We start from the raw sequence: 19,500 nt of genomic DNA, 5'->3' as shown, positions 1-19,500 counted from the left end.
GAAGGCCAAGGTTATCGGATACGCTTACAAGGGGGAGTAGGATTACTGGTATTGAAGCCTAAAGGGACCACTGGGACGGATGTGGGAATGCCTAAAGACAAGTGGGGATAGATAGCATTAAACTAATTTGGAAAGCTATTGGCAAGCGTTAGCATGCCTGACGTGCATGGAAATGCTTCGCTTTGATTCCGGGTGGGTAGGATATAGATGACCCAGAAGCAGAACTTGATGGGATAACAAAGGTAGGAACATATGCGGATCCTGAAGCAACACTAGAGGGCGAGCATTGCGGCATTGAAACACTATTTCATTTTTTTAAAAACTGTCCATATTCTTCGGTGACATTTTCTGATTTTGAGCCAAATTTATTCAAACAGATTTTTTCATTTGTCGTAATAAATAAATCTAGAGTACTGCAATTTTTCAGTAACATCGAAAAATATTAAATATCAACAGTATAGGTAAAGGAACAGCAGCTTTTTTACATATTTTATGTAAAATTTGATTTATTAACTGTTTGAAAAAAGTAATATACATGTACCTTGTGATAGAACTTGCGCTTTAAGTCAGTCCTCGAAACTTTCTCCGGCAGCATTTTTTCTTGCGTTTCATTCGACACTTTAATATTTTTTCGGATGAAGTGATGGGTATTCAAAGAGGAGTATATAATGTACAGAACGTGACCGGGTTGAAATTAAAAACAAATGGAAAGTCCTTTTTTTCCAGAGATTTGTAAAGAAGTCGATCGGTCATTGTGAATTATTTCGTAAACTTATGAATATTTTATTTGGCTTGAAAATAAACACTACATGTGGAAATAAAAAATTGTTTTATTAACGTATAAAAGTAAATACAAGTATTACATAAAAAATAAATTAATATATATATGATGACGTTTTGATGAGATTAACTTGGACAAAATACAAGGAGCAAATGTTAAAGCTTGATGTTTGAATGAAATCAAAGTAACTGAAAACACAAACAACTGTGAGTTAAAACATATTTTAAATTTGACCTGATGAAAATTCAGGGCCAAATTCTTTATTGTATTTTGTTAGTTAGTTAGTTTGCATACTTAACCCTTTTCGAGTCATACGATTTACATGTTCTCTGCTTATACTCGGTTGTCGAGATTCAAGTTATGAAGTAATTAATTTTCTAAATGAGGGACAATTACACTTTGCAGTACATATCACAAAAAAATATTGGTTCTTGCTTGTGGGATGGACATATATATTTATCAACTGTATAAAACGACCCTCCTCGCATGTCTAGGTTTTGTCTGCTTTAATTCCTCCATTAAAAAACAATTCTTGAATTCTTTTATGGTTTAAATGCTTGATTTGTTTCTCCATTGGAGGAATGAGTATTATCTATCTTGAATAATGACGACTTCCGGTGTGAATTACGCAAGCTGATGATGATGATCAGAAGCTGAATTAAGATAACAGCTACCATAACCCCGACAGTTATATAAAATTGTTGCATCGGCATGGTATCTAAACAGAAAAAAAGGTGAAGAGAACATTACAGATATATCTATTATCTTTCTAATTTGTATAAATCTCAAATTTTATCAACTAAGATAAATTACATGTCTTGTTTATCCCTAAACCATCAGGAATACTTACCATGAATTTTTACATCAGCAATGACAGAAAGTTTTTCTTCGTCTTCGATTTTAAAGTCTCCACAAGTTGGAAAATGTTTAGGGGTCTTTGGAAGATAAGAAAAGGATTCGTTAAGAAGCATGGCCATTCCATCTGAGGCATGAAGCTCAATGTGGCAGTGCATAATCCACAGGCCAGGATTATCTGCCCTGATTCTTATCACAGCATAACCACCGCTAGGAATTATAAGTGTATCTTTTCGCGGCGGGTTTTGTAGTTCCAAACCAGGCACATTTCCATTCAGCCAGGTCTGGTTTGACCATGATGCATTGTTACAAAAAGATTTCTGAATAGGGACCCCGCCCCTACAATCAATGTCTGAATTTTGAGCTATAAATTTACCGGTGGTTTCGTTGTATTCTGCATATCCCATTTTAAGAACATAGAATGAATGACCATGCATATGTACCGGATGAGCCCATCCACGCCCAACGCCCATATTCAGCAACACCATTTGAACTGTGTCGCCGTGATCAAGAGAAAGGGCGTTCGTACATTTACAGTGCTTCTGATCTTCGCAGTGAACGTGTTTGCAACCTGTCGTTATTTGTTGTGGCTGGGATACTCCAGAAACTGGGGGAAATTCCATTGCTATACCATTGACTGAGCTTGGAAAGCTAGTTACTCCTGGAAATGCGTAATTAAGGAAATATTCTTTAAATTTTCCATCGACCACTGGTGGCGCAGGATCGTTGGATGCTGACGAACGAAGTTGATCAAATCGGATACACTCTGTGAACTCATTCTTTGGGAAATAAGTAAATGGACAATTAATGACAACACATTTATCTTGTTCAGTGCACACTTTTCGAGCAGTTGTTGGTTCCACATCAGGTGCACCCTCGTATCGTAAGATTGCCTCTGCTATCGTATTTCTGGGAGTCACCTCTAATGTTTTCCCGCGAATCCAGTAGTTTCCAATAGATTGATTTGCATTTATAACAAAATCGAACCTCTCTCCTGGATTTATGACGAATGATTCAACAAGAGTTGGTCGAATGGGGTATCCATCCGATTCTATAACACTTAACATGTGATTGTCTACTGAAACTCTAAATGGAAAAAGAGCACCTACATTGATGACACGGAATCGGTAAGAGGTATTTTGTTTTACGTTAAAAACTTCTAAAGGAGCTTCGTTGTGAGTTCCGCTCTCAAGATCGGAGTAAAAGCGGCCCCTCCCGTTAATGAGTCCGGATTGAGCTTTAAAAAGACTGAAGAAGCTACCGTCTAAAGATTGAGAAGGGGTGTATTTTGTTCTATTTTCGATTATTTTGTTGACCATTAGTTGGTATCCCATATCCCCTCCCCAGTCGTGATTCCAGTCTTGGATTTGCATGATGTGTTCTGGAAGAGGATCGGGTTCGTTTTTACGTACGACAAAAGCTCCTAGTAGTCCGTCAACTCGTTGGGAGCCTACGTGGGAATGATACCAAAATGTACCAGGAGGGTACGCCTTAAATTTGTATGTAAACGTTTGTCCCGATTCGATGGGACACTGAGATACAAAGGGGACTCCGTCCATGAAGGGAGTTCCCGACTGGTGAAGACCATGCCAGTGGACCGTCACTGTGTCAGAATGTAAGTGATTTTTCACGTGAATGATCACTGTCTGTCCCTCGTAAACGATGATGTCTGGTCCGGGAAGACTTTGATTGGCGACAACCAGAAGTTTTCTAACCTCCCAACCATCCCCTGAAATAATGTCCTCCTTGGGCACAGGATCTGCATTTGATGTGTTGGTCACGTCGTACTTGTAGAGCTTGCCTTTTTTGGGGTACACTGCAAGTGTGTCGCGGTTAAACATCGTTAAGTAGTGCCCAATACTGAGAGAGGTTTCGCAAATTTTGGCTGTTTTCTCGCAGGTATAGCCGATCACGGGAGACACTAACAGAAAAAGCAGGAAGGTCGACGACAACATAGCGATATTCTGTAAAAAATAAAACACCTTAATCTAACAAAAGTTTCCATCATATGTAAACATTTCTAAAATAAATATGTTACAAATATCTGGGGTTTTCTTTTAAAACAAAGTGCGCTAATTCACTCAAAAGTTCAAGTCGTTTTTCAAACACTAGACAGTAAGTTCTCGGTTGCTTTCTGATCAAGGCATCCATATTGCACAGACTTCAAACACACGTATTACTTGGAACTAGATTACTATTCTACTCCTTTAAACCAAAAATAAAGCAATGAAAATGTGCGTTCTATTTTGTTCTGTTTCTTGTTGTGTTATATTTACTTCAGTGCAGTCCTTTTGAACATTTTTTTTGGCTGTCGGTGTCGCCACTTTAATTCTGTCATTCAAAACACGGATAAGAAATTGGTTATTTTTTTATCAGTATAAAACATGATCTAAATCTGCTGTTTCGCTTTTATCAAACTCATCTTCATACACGACTATCAAAGACTGAATGCAAGCAATCCTTTTATAACATTCCGTATTTGTAATTAAACGTATAGAAAAAGTGGATGATGACACAACATTCCATCTATTTATTACATAGCGCTCTTGCCCTCTCGGCTCTTCTGTGGATTTAAATTGTAACAGTAATTTTTGTACGATAACACCAATGTTTAATCCAGACGTAAAACTTAAATTGTAAACATATATAAATTTCGTAAGTGTACCATAAGCAACAAAGAAATAGAAATAAAGCAATTACCTAGATATTACGTTAAGAAAGTACGATTTTATTTTGATTTGACGTAAAATAAAGAGATGCTTTATAGACTTAACTGATATTGTTAATGCGATGAGCCTGTCATAACTTTGGTTTTTTTTTAAAGGAAACCATGTTCAATTAATTAATGTCCGATATTTTAAACATAATCAAACCATTTCTTCTTGAGAAAAGTCGAAAACATCATTGTTACGCATAAAAATAGTAATTATTTATTTACCGTATTTGTTTTTGAAACTCCAATCGATAAAAATAACGTTTTAGAACATTATTGAAAATTTAAAAATCATAATATAGATAGCTTACTTTATTTAAATATATCAACTTGGATATAATGTTGATAAGTGTTGTTATCACAAGCAAATTATTAGACCGATGAAAACGATTTGTTTTTGCTGAAAAATAACAAAAATACAACGAGTTCTCGTTTAGAATAAGTTTAACTCTTTCCCTTGCCCTTTTCTTCAGTAATCTTCAATGTGAGTTCCTCCTAGATTTCAAGCATCAGAATCTTATCTTCTTTTTAATGTTTTGTTAGTTTTTTCCTTTACACATTTTATTTTACATTTTCATTCGATATACATGTATACTTGATATTTAGAAAATTATTTTCTACAACCTGCTTACCTTTGCTTGTGCCATGTACGAGAATGGTACATTGCAGCAATTACCATCTAATATAAAGGTAGACACCTTCTTAGTAATAGAACTCTTCCTCATTGCAAGACTGTTAGTTTGAGCTATATTTAACTCTTCCTGGTAGACCGGTTGCAGCTTACGTGATGGTATCAAGTGCAGATTACTAATAGTTCGATATCTTGATAAAGTGTGGTTAATGATTTTTATCAAAGTTTGAAAAGTTTCGATCGATTAAACACATGCATTTATTTCAAAAAGTTCAACAAAGATGAAATATGTCTTCAGTACTCCAACTTGCTTATTGTACAATATTTTTGCACAATTCTACATTTCATCGTTCCAGTAATGATGAGGCGATGTGGGATGAGAGATACGATCGTTTACCTCCCTCAAAAGGATACGTCAGGAAAAAAAATGGTTCTGCAAAATTGACAAATCTTTTGGACAAATTGGATGGACATGGACTATACCTGTTGCACACCTTTGTGTTTGATAGATATAGAAACCTTCTATTCAAAACAATTGTAATTACTTAAGTTTTAATGAAATGGATGGAATATTTTGCTTTGTATGTTTTTCTGAAATAGAACTATTCTTACATGTTATGTACTAAGTGGGAGAAATAAACAAAACACTTCTCGGCATAACTTTGTAGAGTTACCTCTGGTTTGGTTACCATAAACATTCTAGAAACTTATATATCAATTTTCTTCTGTTCATTGTAGGGCTAATTTGTCATTCTACTTTTAAAAGATTCATGACAACCATCAAAATTTAATCTCGGAAATATGATACATGAAAAAGTAAAATGGCTCCTGATCTGGTTTTCTTTCCCCTTTGAACTCCACTGAAGTCATTATATATTACATATATGAATCTTCTTTTCATTACATGGGTTACCTCGAAAAATCGCGTTTAGTGACATTTTATACATTGTTCTGGGTGTTTGTCAGTTTAAAAATGGGGATTGTATGGTTTTGGTTTTTCCCCCAAAACAAGGTATTCAACGGAAAAGAAAATCGTTAATTTTAAACTCAGTAACTGGACAGTTTTGATGGAAGGTGGAATGGAGCTTTTTTCAATGTTTAAACATTGAATCTGTTTTTATTTATATTTACAATGCACGTTTTTAAATAGAAAAAATAAATTGATTTATAGTTTTAACGTTTGTTATTTTAAACCTTGAATTCTGCCGTGAATGGATACGCAATAAAGATATCTTATAGAACATGTTAGGATGGGGCAGGTTGACAATTTATCTATTTATAACAAGAGAGAGAGTAACCATAATCTCCTTTTTTTAAGGTTTAATCTCTCCAAGTCCAATTTGGGGGGGGGGGGGGGGGGGGGGTCCTATAAGAAATAAATACCAGTTTGAATCTTTGTTGACACTGTGACTTGAATTTTTATACTTATAATTTTGTACGATAACAACAATTTCTAAATCAATAGGAACTTTTTTTTAACAATATTCCACGGATTGAAATAAGCTTACGTGCAATCACATTTCTTTTATCTTTTGATTTAGATAAAGAAATCAATTAAATTAATATGACTATGGATGTCTGAATATTAAAAATTCAGGCCTCCATTGCATGACTTATTTAAACTTTAACTTGGTTAATTTAACACATCTTATTATTTAATTTTTTGTCTGCTGAATAGAAGGACTTTATGCAAGCTTTTGTTCAGGTAAATAGTAAGCAATACATGTTATTGCCCTTTTGTTCTCTACATTAAAGTGAAATACTTCCTGTTTGAAAGAATTATATTCTCGTGCACAAGCATAAAATATCGGGTATAATTTTAATACTTGATATCTGGCCCCGGGGCCATAAAACTTAGACGAGCTCACTTTTGATCTCAGTCTCATTTTTCCACTATATGTTCCTTTTGTAAAAGTGAGACTTAGATCAAAAGTGAGCTCGTCTAAGTTTTATGGCCCCGGGGCCTGGTGCCCAGTTATTCATCTCGTGAACGTTAAACAATATCTGATTGCAAGAACAATGAGGAACCTCGCACTAAGCCCAGGCATGATATATGTATATGCATATCAACAATTTGATGTTACGTTTCTCAGCAGCGTTATTTCAAAAATAAAGTTGAAGTAATAGAGAATAAAACATGGCAAAATCTGTATCACATCCCATATCAACCCGAGACTCCAATATTAGCCTGAGGGCCGAAAGCCAGAATGCCTATATTGGGCAAGGGTTGATATCATATTTACACATGTAACGTATTCATTGTTTAAATTAGAGATTTTGTTTTTACTTCTCAGTTCCTTAACCAATGTTAAGTAAGAATTCAGTCCTTCTACTTTATTTATTAACCATTAATACAAAATTTTACACATGCCAAGTTAAACCACAGGTAGATAAAACTGAATGCTACCAATACAAATAGATTGGTAGTCCGAATGAAGATTAATACATTCATTATGTAGACCTTTAATTTCCGTCATTTATGATGTAATATTACATGTATATCCTTATAAACTATTTCTCTATTTTACAGAAGCATATGATGAAATATTATAAGGTATAAGGACTATTGTATTTTCTGAATAAAAAAAAAATTGTTGAAAGTTTTTAAAGTATCATAAACTACAGACATAAAACTGCTGTAGTATATACTAGTATCGATGACGTCATTATGTACAGTCTTTAAACTTATAAATATCCAGATTCTGATCGATGTAGTACCGATTTGTAATTTTCATTTAAAAAGATTCAGGAGAAATACTCATATTGCACAAGGTAAGCCATGATTTGAGTAAAATAACTCTTGCTGGTGACCATCATATTTATGATTCATAACAAAAGGTCAAAGACAAACACGACACATTTCTCTAACTTTTCCCAATGGAATATATATTTGAGTATAAAAAGAACAAATTCATCCCTTCGTGTGCCAATTGTTTCTTGTTCTGTTCGAGATTTTGTTCAGAAATACATCTTATCAGAATTCTACTTGTTTAAAGTAGATTGAAAATATTTTGTCTTTGAATTATAAACAGATTTAGTTTGGCTACTTGATGCTCTTTTTGCCTTCATAATCATAAGGATAGCGATAAACCTACCTTTGCATGCAATAAGATTTTGAGACAGGGTTCATGATGTACTTTATTAACTACCTCTATTGTCTGTATATACAAGTATTTGCTTATAAAGACATCATTGAGATAATCATGCTTTTCGTAAAGTTACAAGTCTCTTTAAAATTCATCCGTTACTTTTCCCCATAAGATATTATGCTTTGATATTTAATGTGTTCTTGTGTTATTCGCTAAATCTTTTGTACATGTACATTCTAATTCATAAGTTAAATAAAGAAAAAAATATATTCTTAAATTTTGAGACCATGTGAATTCTGTTTAAGCTTATATTTAAAATCATAGAATCTTGGTCCATTTCAAAAACAACTCAAGAGTAGTAAAAGAGATGATTCACGCTTTTTGCTAGAGAAAACTTTGAGAAGAAAAGACCTGTAAATATTAGGAAGCAAAAAATGGTATCATTAATCAAAATATAATTAAAAAGAAACTTAAACGATGTATGAGGTGTGAGTTGAAGATTTGGCAATAACGAATTGTAATTCATATTTCCTAAGGTGCTTGATAAAATCATTAATATACCTTAAAAACCGTTTAAAAATTATTTTGGATATTGCGTATATAAATTTTAGCAAGATAATAATATGTTTGCAGCCAGAAGAATTTCTCTCGTTTATCTAAAAAAAAATAAAAGAAATAGAAAAAAATCACAAAAATAATTGAAAGGCGAGATAGACCTCTTGTTCATGAATTATATTTCAAAACAGATTCGTTATTGATCTATCAAAAAATATATTTAATGTTTCGAGCCAATGCTAATATCAGCCTGATCAGATACAAAACCTTTCACTTCCCTAAAAGTTAAGAACATAAATGCCCTCGCTTATCTAGAAAGGTATAATATTGTACATTGTCTTCTTATGCTAAGCTATAGATACATGGAAGGACGATATGTATCCATGTAAGAATTGAAGATATGTATCTATGTAAGAATTAAAACCAAAGCTAAGATAAAATCAACGATGAATTAAAAGAAATAATTGGAAATTTTACAAAATTTCAACGTTTTCGAACTCAATCACATGTTTAAGTTACTCATAACATTCATAGGTACTATTATAAAAGTTTGGACGAGGTGTGTTTTGCTAGCTTGTATCATGACCTCAAATGGAGAGTCTCGTACTTTCAGTTTCAGTTCCTGGTTGTCAAAATGCACATAGCGATCAATCGTCAATCGTTCGATGATAAAAGTAAACAAACCAATTGAAGCTTTCAAATTTTCTATCACAATATCAATATTAGTTACTTGATAGCTGGTAACATTTCACATTTTTCAAAGTTGATCACCTGTTTACTTGTTCAAAAGAATGCTACCGACAATTATAATATAAAATGATTCTTGAAAATCTTAGAATTCTTAAACAATCAAAAACGAAAAATGTAAACTGTAAAACATTCCAAAATAAATGTGGGTTGATTAAACGTGTTTGAGATCTAAAATTTGTCAATTTCCACATAACAAAGTCAATATCTTTAAATTCTTGAATATTATAACCTATATCATGGCAATTCTTTCTTGAAATATATGTTGATATGATTTTAAACATGCAGTTTAGCTTAGAACCTTTCACTTAATGTGTTATTGTTATATCATTGCATTATTTGATACAAATATATAAAATTGTAGTCTACCTATAAAGTAAACAAATCGTATTTTGTATTACCATACCATAGTATAGCATTTGATATTGTATTCTACTTACCGATATGAATGAAATGCTACAAAATTCAGTCCTTCAATGCAATGTTATATCACGTTATATCACTTCATATGGGCTGCATCCTAAATTACTATATTAATTCATATATTACTATATTATTAATATGAACTATTTATATAAAGTATGACAATTAATGTGCCATGTTACATTTTCAATATCATATAACATGGAACAATACAATATCGTATATAAAAAAGCACCATATTTATATCATAGTATATGATTTAACTTAATCGATATGATATTTTTTATGTTTATAACAGAAATCAAATTGAATATCAGATTATATGATACGAACAATATTGTATCATTTGTAATTGTATTATGTTACATATGATAAAAGAAGATGGGGGAATAAGAGGGCAAAAATGTCCATTCGATTTAGTAGTGAAATACAATTTTAAATTTATTTTCCCCCAATTAAATCTATTCAAATATATTAAAACTATATAATACAACTTTGCAAAGCAAAATTTCTAACTATAGTCAGTTTTAATATATTTAATAATAAATAAGAAAAAAAATATATTGTCGGAATTTTTGGTGGTATCTAACCCGTAACATAAAAACCCTATATATATAAGGTTAGCTTGTGCCAGGTACTCTAACCACTGAGCCATTTCAGACACAACAAAGTGGGCTTTTTAAATAGTATGTGTGACTAAGGTCAGGAACTACCGGTCCTGTATTATTTTTTCAAAACGTTCAGTTGTTGGGATACAAAATGATATTTTTTTAGTATAGTGGGTCATCTCTCCCCGTTTTTGTTGATTGAAATCGGCCTTAATTCGACTATGACAAAAATATGGAACACAGACCCACTCTATAAAAGAAAATGTCTTGAAGTTATAAAAAAAAATGACAGTATTTGCAGGTTTTGATACGTATACGCCTGTTTGAGTCAACATATTCCAAGTATTGAACATACCTAGAGGTTAAAAATCAATGATTCGTTAAATATATATTGTCTTAAATGATTTTTAAAAAACCCATCAGATTTATTGACACTTTAATTTTTCAGTAGCCTGTCCGACCGCGTATGGGCATTTTACACGCGTTATCCACCCATCTTCTTTGTTATACATCACTTTATTTTAACACATACTATGATGCAATATCATACCATTCTGTATCATATCATATTTCATATATCCACAATCACATCAACCAAGCCAGAATGAGAGAGGAAGTAGTTTATTGACTTGAAAAATAGCATCTGGAAAATCAAGATCACGTTTTGCTTTTAAAGCTAGTGGAATGCCATATATTAAAAGGACAATCAAACAGTTGAGGTCGAGGTTTGGTTTGAATAAATTTTAAAATTTTTAAAAATTTTCTTTTTTATTGACATTTAATATTTCAGAATAAACACGTAGGTATAAGTTGTTACATATTCATTTACCGTATTGATTTGATTCATTCATTAATTTTTGAAATTCAATATGCAAATCACTCCTTAGAAAGCTTAACTGATGGTATGTAGGAAAGTGTTTTATGACATGAAAAAAGAAAAAAAGCGCAGGACGGCACATTCAGGAAGAACAATGGTGATGATCGTGATGAATATTTCAAACATGACAAAAATGGATTTATAAAAGTTGACATTTTTCACAAGCAAAATGTTTTTTAAACATTCCTTTTGTTGTCTCTTTTTAGAAAAAAAAAATTAACATCTTTGGTAATTTACAGCAAGCTTCGTATCTCAATTATGTTTATTATCACAGTTACATGACTCATACAAGTAATAATGGATATAGGACAAGTATTTACTAGATATGTAATAAGTTCCAACACTCAAACCTTCTTTGAACTGTTCCAAAAAATCTTAATTAAGCTATCTGTATCAGAAGCAAGCTACTAAATGTATAGCATAGCATTTGCATAGTTACATTAACCAAGCAAATTAATTTACATGGGTTATGACCAAACGTTTCTTTGATATGAGACCTGCTACAAAAGTTAAAATGTAAATTAATTTGCATAGTCAAATCAGTTGCATAATTCATTCCAGTTTGGTGAAGATAAAACAAATATTTAACAACCTAAATGTGGCCATCAAATGGCACCTGCTCCAAAACTTTAAACATTATCCAAGCACCTTGACTTCCTCCAGTAACTTGAAACCTGTGGCTCAGATTCAGCATCAATACCTGTCACGTGCATCATCATTAAAAGATAAATCATTCATCCAAGTTTGTTAAAGATATGACAAAAAACAATTTCGATACGGCCATCAAAGGAAACAAGCTCCGAAACCTTTAACCAGCACCAAAAAACTTAAATTCCTTACAGCATTTAAATCTTACGGCTAAGATTCAGCATCAGAGTTTGTTAGTTCTTTGTTGTATTCAAGATTCACCATATAAGCAAGTTTGAAGAAGCTAAGATCAGTTATATCTTAAATATGTAACTTGCTCAAAAAATGTAATTGGACGCCAAGGGTATAGCGTTAAAACCGCGCACGTCTTCTATGTGAGCTAAAAAAAACTTCACTTATTTAAAACAATCTGTCGATAAGCTAAGATTTTGGAATATTTTTAAATATTTAATGTAAAATAGAAGCACCATGCCTCCACGTGCACCTCCACTTTATTTTAAACTGTCCAAATGACGTGTTACTTTTGTTATATTTAAACCAGCCTTAAGAGAATTTTCAAAGAAGTAACTAAATTCTTCTAAACATGATAAAACGATGTCAAGTGTGTTGGTTATATCAGATTTATCATTACACACCAGTTAGTAGAGAGCTGCTTATTTTTTGACTGGTTGTGAATGTATGCTTCCCGTGGTTGCAGTGGCGTTATCATTTTGTGTTGAGGGCTTTCAGTTTCAGTATTGTTTTAAGGTCACGTGTTCGATTATACCACGTTAATAAGAATGTCATCACACGCAAATGGAGTGATAAGACCTGTGTTTGAAGACTGTGGCATCTCCATAGTAGTGAAAGATTTTCCAGATAAAGATAACCTGCAAGGAGCTTTACTTTTATGCCTTATCATAAAATGATTTTTTTAAAAAGGTTTAGAAAAAAAGTTTTTGAAATGACTAACTTCCGGTATTATTTTGAAGGTCTAAAATGTATAATTTTAAAAATGATATCTATAATATCTCCCAAAATTTTATGATACGAGGTGAGACGACCTTGCTAGAATTATGAACATGTCATGTTTTATTAACTGAGGTAACATACATGTATATAGAGAGGGTCAATCGTAAAATTACCAAAGAAATCAGGACTACATACTGTTATCATCCGATATAAGCATATATACATGTACAAAATCAACAAATATTTGCTGCATGAAAGGAAAAACTAATCAATATATCAATATATATCATATTAGTTATTATAACGCAAAGTAGTTTTTAAAAACTCTAAATTAAGAAAAAAAAACTCTACAATTTACCAACTCAAAGCTCCATCACTTTCCACAGCGGTATGAGTTATGGCCGCTTTTGAACTTTTTTCATCTTTAAACTGTTTTCTATAATACGATATATGTAGTTTATATGCGTTTATTTACAACTAGGGGCATTTTAGCAACTATCGAAAGTCTCGCATGACGCGATTTCAAAGGTCATTTTATGCATCAAATTTTTAATATCCTTTAAAAAATAATTAGTATGTTATTCTACTTCATTCCCGTGTATGATCATAATTACGATTATAAAAATTCTTGTTCCTTATATCTATTTCGGTTTGAACATGATAATTCAAAATGTATGAAGAAATTTTAAAGCTAGGAATAGCTGAAGAAACAATTTGAGAAACTTGTGTTTCAGTTAAACAAAACAAAGTTGCAAGCAAGAACAGAATTAGACTACATTGTATGTAATTTTGTAAGAAAAAGACCAGTAGCCTTTCGAGTAGAGAGAAATATAGATTGGGGAAAGACGTAATACGGCTAACCAAATCTTCAAACTGATCATACGAAAGGTTGTAAAAAATCTTCGTTGCATAGTTTCATAGTCTTTCTAAAATCAAGCTTCTTAGAGAAACCTAACCTTAGAGAAACCTTGCAATATCATTTCCCACATATATCACTAAGTACTAAGTAAATCAGTCATTTTATTTTGATTGACTTCTGAGGAAACCGTTCTAGGTTTAGTCGTGTCAGTGTTATGCCCAACTCGCAGGTGGTTGTCGCTCAAATGAGAGACACAAGACTTGACCCCCATCTGGAACCAGCACACCTTGCTGTATGAAAATGCTTGCAATAGCTGATCGTGGAATGCTACGCAAACCCTTTGACTCTTTGCGACAAATAATGCACGTCGTTTTAGTTTTTCCAACAGAAATAACAGGAAAAGTGATGATTGTAGATTTTTACGAGGCATTTGAACACTGTCATCATCCACTGTACAATCAACTGCACTATTTTCCGTATTAACAGCTGCATCCTTTGTACAAGGGGACGTACCTCGTGTCGGGATGACAAGAGGACGGAAAACTCTAAATGACCATCCATTTTTTCTAATCTATCTATACTGCATTTTTTGCATAAAATGTCACCAATGCACACTTTCTTAGCAAAGAACAAACTGCATCTACTTTGCAGTACTTCTCCCACAATTCCTATTAATAGATGTTCTGGAAAATCAAACGCAACAGTTTTTGCTCAGATTGATTTTTTTACGTGGCATCTGTCTCGAGTAACACAAAGTGAATGATTCTTGCCCTCAAACATAGTGTACTTACATTAAAGTATTATTACGGTCGATTGCTTTCAGTTCAGTAATACTTTTCATATATGCCTTTAATTTGAAAACCAAACGTGTATTAAGAGGGATGTGCAGCCATCTTGTACATTGAGGATAAGAATGTAATAATTTCTTGAAGTGGCTTGTTTCTGCCCGAAACTGGCCAAAAATGTTGCCAAAAGATATGAGGCCCATGGGCCATATTGCTCACAGTTCTTTGTAAATTCTATTTCATAGCATATGCTATTTCTATTTTAAACTTTCAACTCCTTTCTGGGGCCCCAATATTGGTCAAGGGGTTGGCTTAAACAATTTAGAATTTACACTTTTTGAGAATGTTTGCGTAGTAATCCCACAAATGGTAGCAATGAAGTTCTTAAGAGAAGATTTTAAAACATTTTTCCAATATACTTCATTATACAACTCCCAATATTAAACTTTGAACCTCTTCTGGGGCCCCAGTGTTGGTCCGAGGTCACGGCTTTTACAATTTAGTATTTTCACCATTTGAGGATCCTTGCATAGTAATCTCACAAACTGTACCATTTTAGTTCTCAAGAAGAAGATCTTTAATAATGTTTCCTATATATTTCTTTGGTAAACTTTGAACCACTCTCGGTGCCCATGTATAAAATCAGGGGTGACAGTGTTAACAATTTGGAACCAACAATAGATAAGGATGTATTCAAAGTAATTTAACTGTTGCATTGTAGTTCTCAAGAAGATATTTAAACATTTTTCTATACATGTTAAATATGGTCCGGGGTCATAATTTTCGCAATTTAGAATCTTCACTATATATACAAGCGTTTGTGTAAATACTAGTATTGGCATTTCTGGTGCAGTGGTTCTTCATTTCTATGTTAAACTTTGAACCCCGTCTGGGGCCCCAGTTTTGGTCCGGGGGTCACAATTTTTATAATTTACAATCTTCACTATATATACAAGCTTTTGTGTAAATATTGGCATTTCTGGTACGGTGGTTCTTGAGAAAAAGATTATTAAAGACACACAACATATACTCACTGTTTCGCAATGATCTCCCTTTTAAAAGGGTAACACCCTTTATTTTTAAAAAATTTAGAATCCCCTTTCCATAAGGATGCTTTGTATCAAATTTGGTGAAAATTGATCCAGTGGTTTTTGAAATGAAGTCAAAAATGTGAAAAGTTTACAAACGGACGGACAGACAGGCGGACAGACGGCGCGGACGGACAACGGATATCAGGTGATCAGAAAGGCTCACTTGAACCTTCGGTTCAGGTGAGCTAATAAAAGCAATAAATATGAATTCCTTCATGTCATTTTGTTTGAAAAGTACGCGTACTAGAACAGGACAATGCCTTTTTAATCACAGAACAACTGTCAGACTGCACAACTACAAACATTTTTTTTCAAGATTTAAAAATCTGAAAAAAATGAAGGATGTTCATTGGTGTCCTCTCCTCAAATATGAATATTATAAAATAGATAATATAAAATAAGACAAACTATATACATGAAAATTAACTTTGTTAAAAGTTAAATGCAATTGAAGTATTCCCGATAATGATTTATTTTTTAAATTCTTAGAGCAAGAGTGAGTTGCCTCGCTTGGACTTGCTCGACAAGGTATGACTTAACGTCTTCTGGAAAAAAAAATGTTCGTTTATGAAGTGATACAGCAACAGAAAACTGAAAACGTTGTCCATTTTATTTCAGAATTGATAACACTTTTAATCTTTTATTTTGTTAAAAATCATACGTTTAGTAGTTTTATATGAAATGCAATCATTGACAAATCTTGCTTGGTGCTAAAATGGTGAAAACGCCTCTTCCTAAAAAAAATAAATAAACAAATCACCTTCCCTTTGTCATTTCCATTAACATTTCTTTGACTTTTGTAAAGCATATATGGTTACAACTGTTTGAAAGTCGCGGACACCCTTAACTCATAGAACAGGACTTAAAAATAGCCGACTCGAATTATAATTATACAGTATACAGACTATACAGAGAGACAAAAAGGAACAAAGGGGAGCAATGTCAGTTCAGGACAAGAAAGTCAACTACTCCGGCCACTTCCCTCTGTGCACCGGCCCAAGCGTGTGTTTGTGGACCAGGAACTGTTTGTTCGAGCGCTCATTGAGGCGGCTGTGCCTAACACGAGTCCAACCAACAAGCATTCTCTTATCAGCTAAAAAAAACCCCAAACAACAAAACCCAATAAATACCGAGAAAAAGAGCTAGACCATCTATTGAGTTGAGGTACAGTGTAATCCGTTATACAAACTCTCAGATATGCATTTTAAAAACACGAGGAAAAAATGAAATATTAATGCCATCAAGAGAAATTTGGGCTTTTTGTTTGATTCGCTGAGTGGGAAATGTTAGGTAAACACGGCGGATATTTAGAGTGTTGTTGACATACAATGTATCCAAGAGAAACACTGTGTAAAATGTTTATATACGGCCATCTGCTATCAAGTTTGAATTCGTTTAAATAAATAGTCTGCTAGCGGCACAAAATTCATAAACAAATGTTGATCAAGTCAAAGGGTCATCTAGGGACTAGGTAAACAAAGCCACTGAAAGTAGTCCCGGCTTTTTCAAAGAGCAGACGAACACAAGATGTTGCAATTTGCTTGCAATTGTTCCCAACATATTTCTATCACTGTGTAGATAATTACATACATTGAAATCAATATCAACAGATTTATTAGAAATATATCCAGCCATTTTATTTCTTTAGAATTCAAACATTCCTCGTGACCTTAGTCTTCCGAATCTGAGACAAACCCAGGCAACTCTAACATTGTCTGTCTTATTTGTTCGTCGTTTCGTTCTATAAAAAGCCCATCTTCTGTCGAAGCGTCCTCTTGTGAACTCTCCTCAAGGGCATCCTGGTGAATAAACATCAGGTCGGCCATGTCATCGTTCACACTACATTCATCTTGAATTTTCCGGAACACGATGCAATGTATGTGCTCCAGCTTTTCGTATTTCCATTTTGAGAACCCCAGCGAGGTAATCGCAGAGATCCAGCTGCGGATCATGGCGGAGTTCCGGTGCTGTTTGTGGGAGTCCGGAGTGATGACCAGCAGGAGGCCATTTGGCGCCAAAAGTTTGTGAGCTTGTACACAGCACCGCCATCTTTGATGACAGCTAGGAAAGTACTCCAGGAGTAGGCAAAATATGATGACGTTGAACACACATGACGGCAGACGAGTTATTGGTGACCGTAAATTAGCGAGTGGACACGATGTCTGCACGGGATCTTCTACTTTCAACGACAAAAAGTCGCACTGATACACATCCTGCAAAAAGGAAATTGTGTCGTACATTTTAGAAATATTTCTTTAATCATTTTGTATTTGTACAAAAAAATGCCTCGACCTTTCTCTTTCATAAAGTCATCAATTTGTTAGTAGTAAGATATAAATAAAAAAAGGAAAGTGTTACACTTTAGATTCCACTGCAAATCAACATATAGAACCATAATGCACAATTTAAACTGGTTCAGCTTATATATACATGACTGTTTATTGTATCTTTATGTATGCTAAATTTAAAAAACACTATCACCCTATTTGTCAACATAAGATATTGTTTGACAGACGCTTGACATTGAATTTTGACATGCAGAAACAAAACGTTGGTGAATACCATGAAATCATATCATACGCGTACGCTCTACTTGATTTGTTGAGATGTTTGTACAGTGTATGCCTATAAAAAATAATTTTGCCTACGTCACAATGATTTGCGTCTAAAAAAAAGTATTTGTCCGAATGATGATCCGTTTGAGTTTTGTACAATCTCTCTACATTCCCATGATAAAAAAACACTTTACGAGCATCTTAAATAATATAAGACGGGATCATCCCAGATTCGTCGATGAACAGAAAATCGAATCATGGGCCCCTGGGCCTTATTGGTCGCCTGGATTAGAAGCTTTACCAAACGGCGTAAAGCTATAGAACATAAAGGTACTTAATGACGATTCGAATTAAAAGACATTCAGTAAAAAACAGACATGCTTCAATTAGATTTTACATCACTAAATAAATATAAAAAAACAAGAGCTGATTTCTATTTCTCTTTGCAAAACGCCTTTTAGGATTTTGATGGATGTGTATTAACAGCTTTTGAAGGTTTAACAGAAGTAAACAAATAAGAGAGGAGGGAAAGGGAGTAGTATAAAAGAGTCTAGTTGGTGCTTAATTGTGGATTTTTACCAAAATAGAAGAATTGATTTATATTCATACTAAAAACATATTGAAGCTTGTGTCTCTAACCTTTATAATGGCCACATGTTTCATTTGACATAGGATGTTCGGTTCGTCTCAATTATTAACAGAATGAATTTATATATTTAAAAGATAATCTGTCCACAGACAATATGCCTTACGTTATGGCTCAGATTTAAGACTTGTATAGCCCTGACCACTGGCTAGAAACATTATTTACAGGCATTATTGCTTAGAGTGCATGTGTCTTTGCAAGGACGATCCATATTTGGTCAGATCAAAACCTTTAGCGCCATTAACCCGAAAGTCGTTAAACTTGATAAACGAGTGGATATCCATTGTTTCCTGGCCAAATGCTCACTAATTTTAAAGGGTCACTAATTCTAAAACAATATTCAAGTCAATACTGGGAAAGGTAACACATCTACTTAATGATATAGCGACTGAAATTGTTCGGTCTATTTGTATTAAGTTAAACGCTGTTAATTGAGGGTTACAAAATCATACCCATCAAATACAGTGAGTAGAGTTTAAGTACAACTTGTCACACTCCGAAGTTTAAACACTTTATCTTTTATGTAGCTATGGATAACTTGTGATCCGCATCAAAACAATTCATCGATGAACACAGTTCAGTGAAATTAAATTGAATTGCAAATGAAAATGATTCATTTACTGTATAATGTTAAAAAGTAGAAGCAAACGAACTATTCGCCTCATGACTGCATATCTATAACTAAC

The 19,500-nt window shown here is 33.4% G+C and overlaps 2 protein-coding genes across 4 annotated transcripts in view; both read right to left on the bottom strand.

The window, feature by feature from the left end:
* Nucleotides 1-791: 791 nt before the first annotated feature.
* Nucleotides 792-5,107, bottom strand: LOC128158330 (uncharacterized). Its single transcript, XM_052821110.1, has 3 exons — nucleotides 4,982-5,107; nucleotides 1,632-3,600; nucleotides 792-1,499 (listed from the first exon to the last, which is right to left on the bottom strand). Exons 1-3 carry the CDS (start codon nucleotides 5,072-5,074, stop codon nucleotides 1,324-1,326), a joined length of 2,238 nt encoding a protein of 745 aa, XP_052677070.1. The 5' UTR covers nucleotides 5,075-5,107; the 3' UTR covers nucleotides 792-1,323.
* A 10,747-nt stretch (nucleotides 5,108-15,854) lies between these two features.
* The window catches only part of LOC128161319 (S-adenosylmethionine sensor upstream of mTORC1-like), a 33,932-nt gene continuing 30,286 nt past the window's right edge, over nucleotides 15,855-19,500 (bottom strand). For all 3 annotated transcript variants that reach the window (XM_052824574.1, XM_052824575.1, XM_052824577.1), the window contains exon 6: nucleotides 15,855-17,826. In XM_052824574.1, the coding sequence (XP_052680534.1) occupies nucleotides 17,284-17,826 (543 nt within the window). In that variant the 3' untranslated portion in view covers nucleotides 15,855-17,283. The remainder of the gene's footprint in view (nucleotides 17,827-19,500) is intronic.

This window comes from Crassostrea angulata, chromosome 8 (assembly GCF_025612915.1).
Source record: "Crassostrea angulata isolate pt1a10 chromosome 8, ASM2561291v2, whole genome shotgun sequence".
Taxonomy (NCBI): Eukaryota; Metazoa; Mollusca; class Bivalvia; order Ostreida; family Ostreidae; genus Magallana; species Magallana angulata.
Note: the sequence above shows the minus strand (reverse complement) of the source record. Positions and strands in the feature narration are given on the sequence as shown.

Bases quoted from the DNA above. Each gene is read 5' to 3' on its own strand.
- LOC128158330 (XM_052821110.1), bottom strand. From the start codon at position 5,074: ATGAGGAAGAGTTCTATTACTAAGAAGGTGTCTACCTTTATATTAGAT. The intron at 3,601-4,981 runs GTAAGCAGGTTG...TATTTTTTACAG, and splicing joins CGTACATGGCACAAGCAAAG to AATATCGCTATGTTGTCGTC. The intron at 1,500-1,631 runs GTAAGTATTCCT...TTTTCTGTTTAG, and splicing joins TGCTGATGTAAAAATTCATG to ATACCATGCCGATGCAACAA.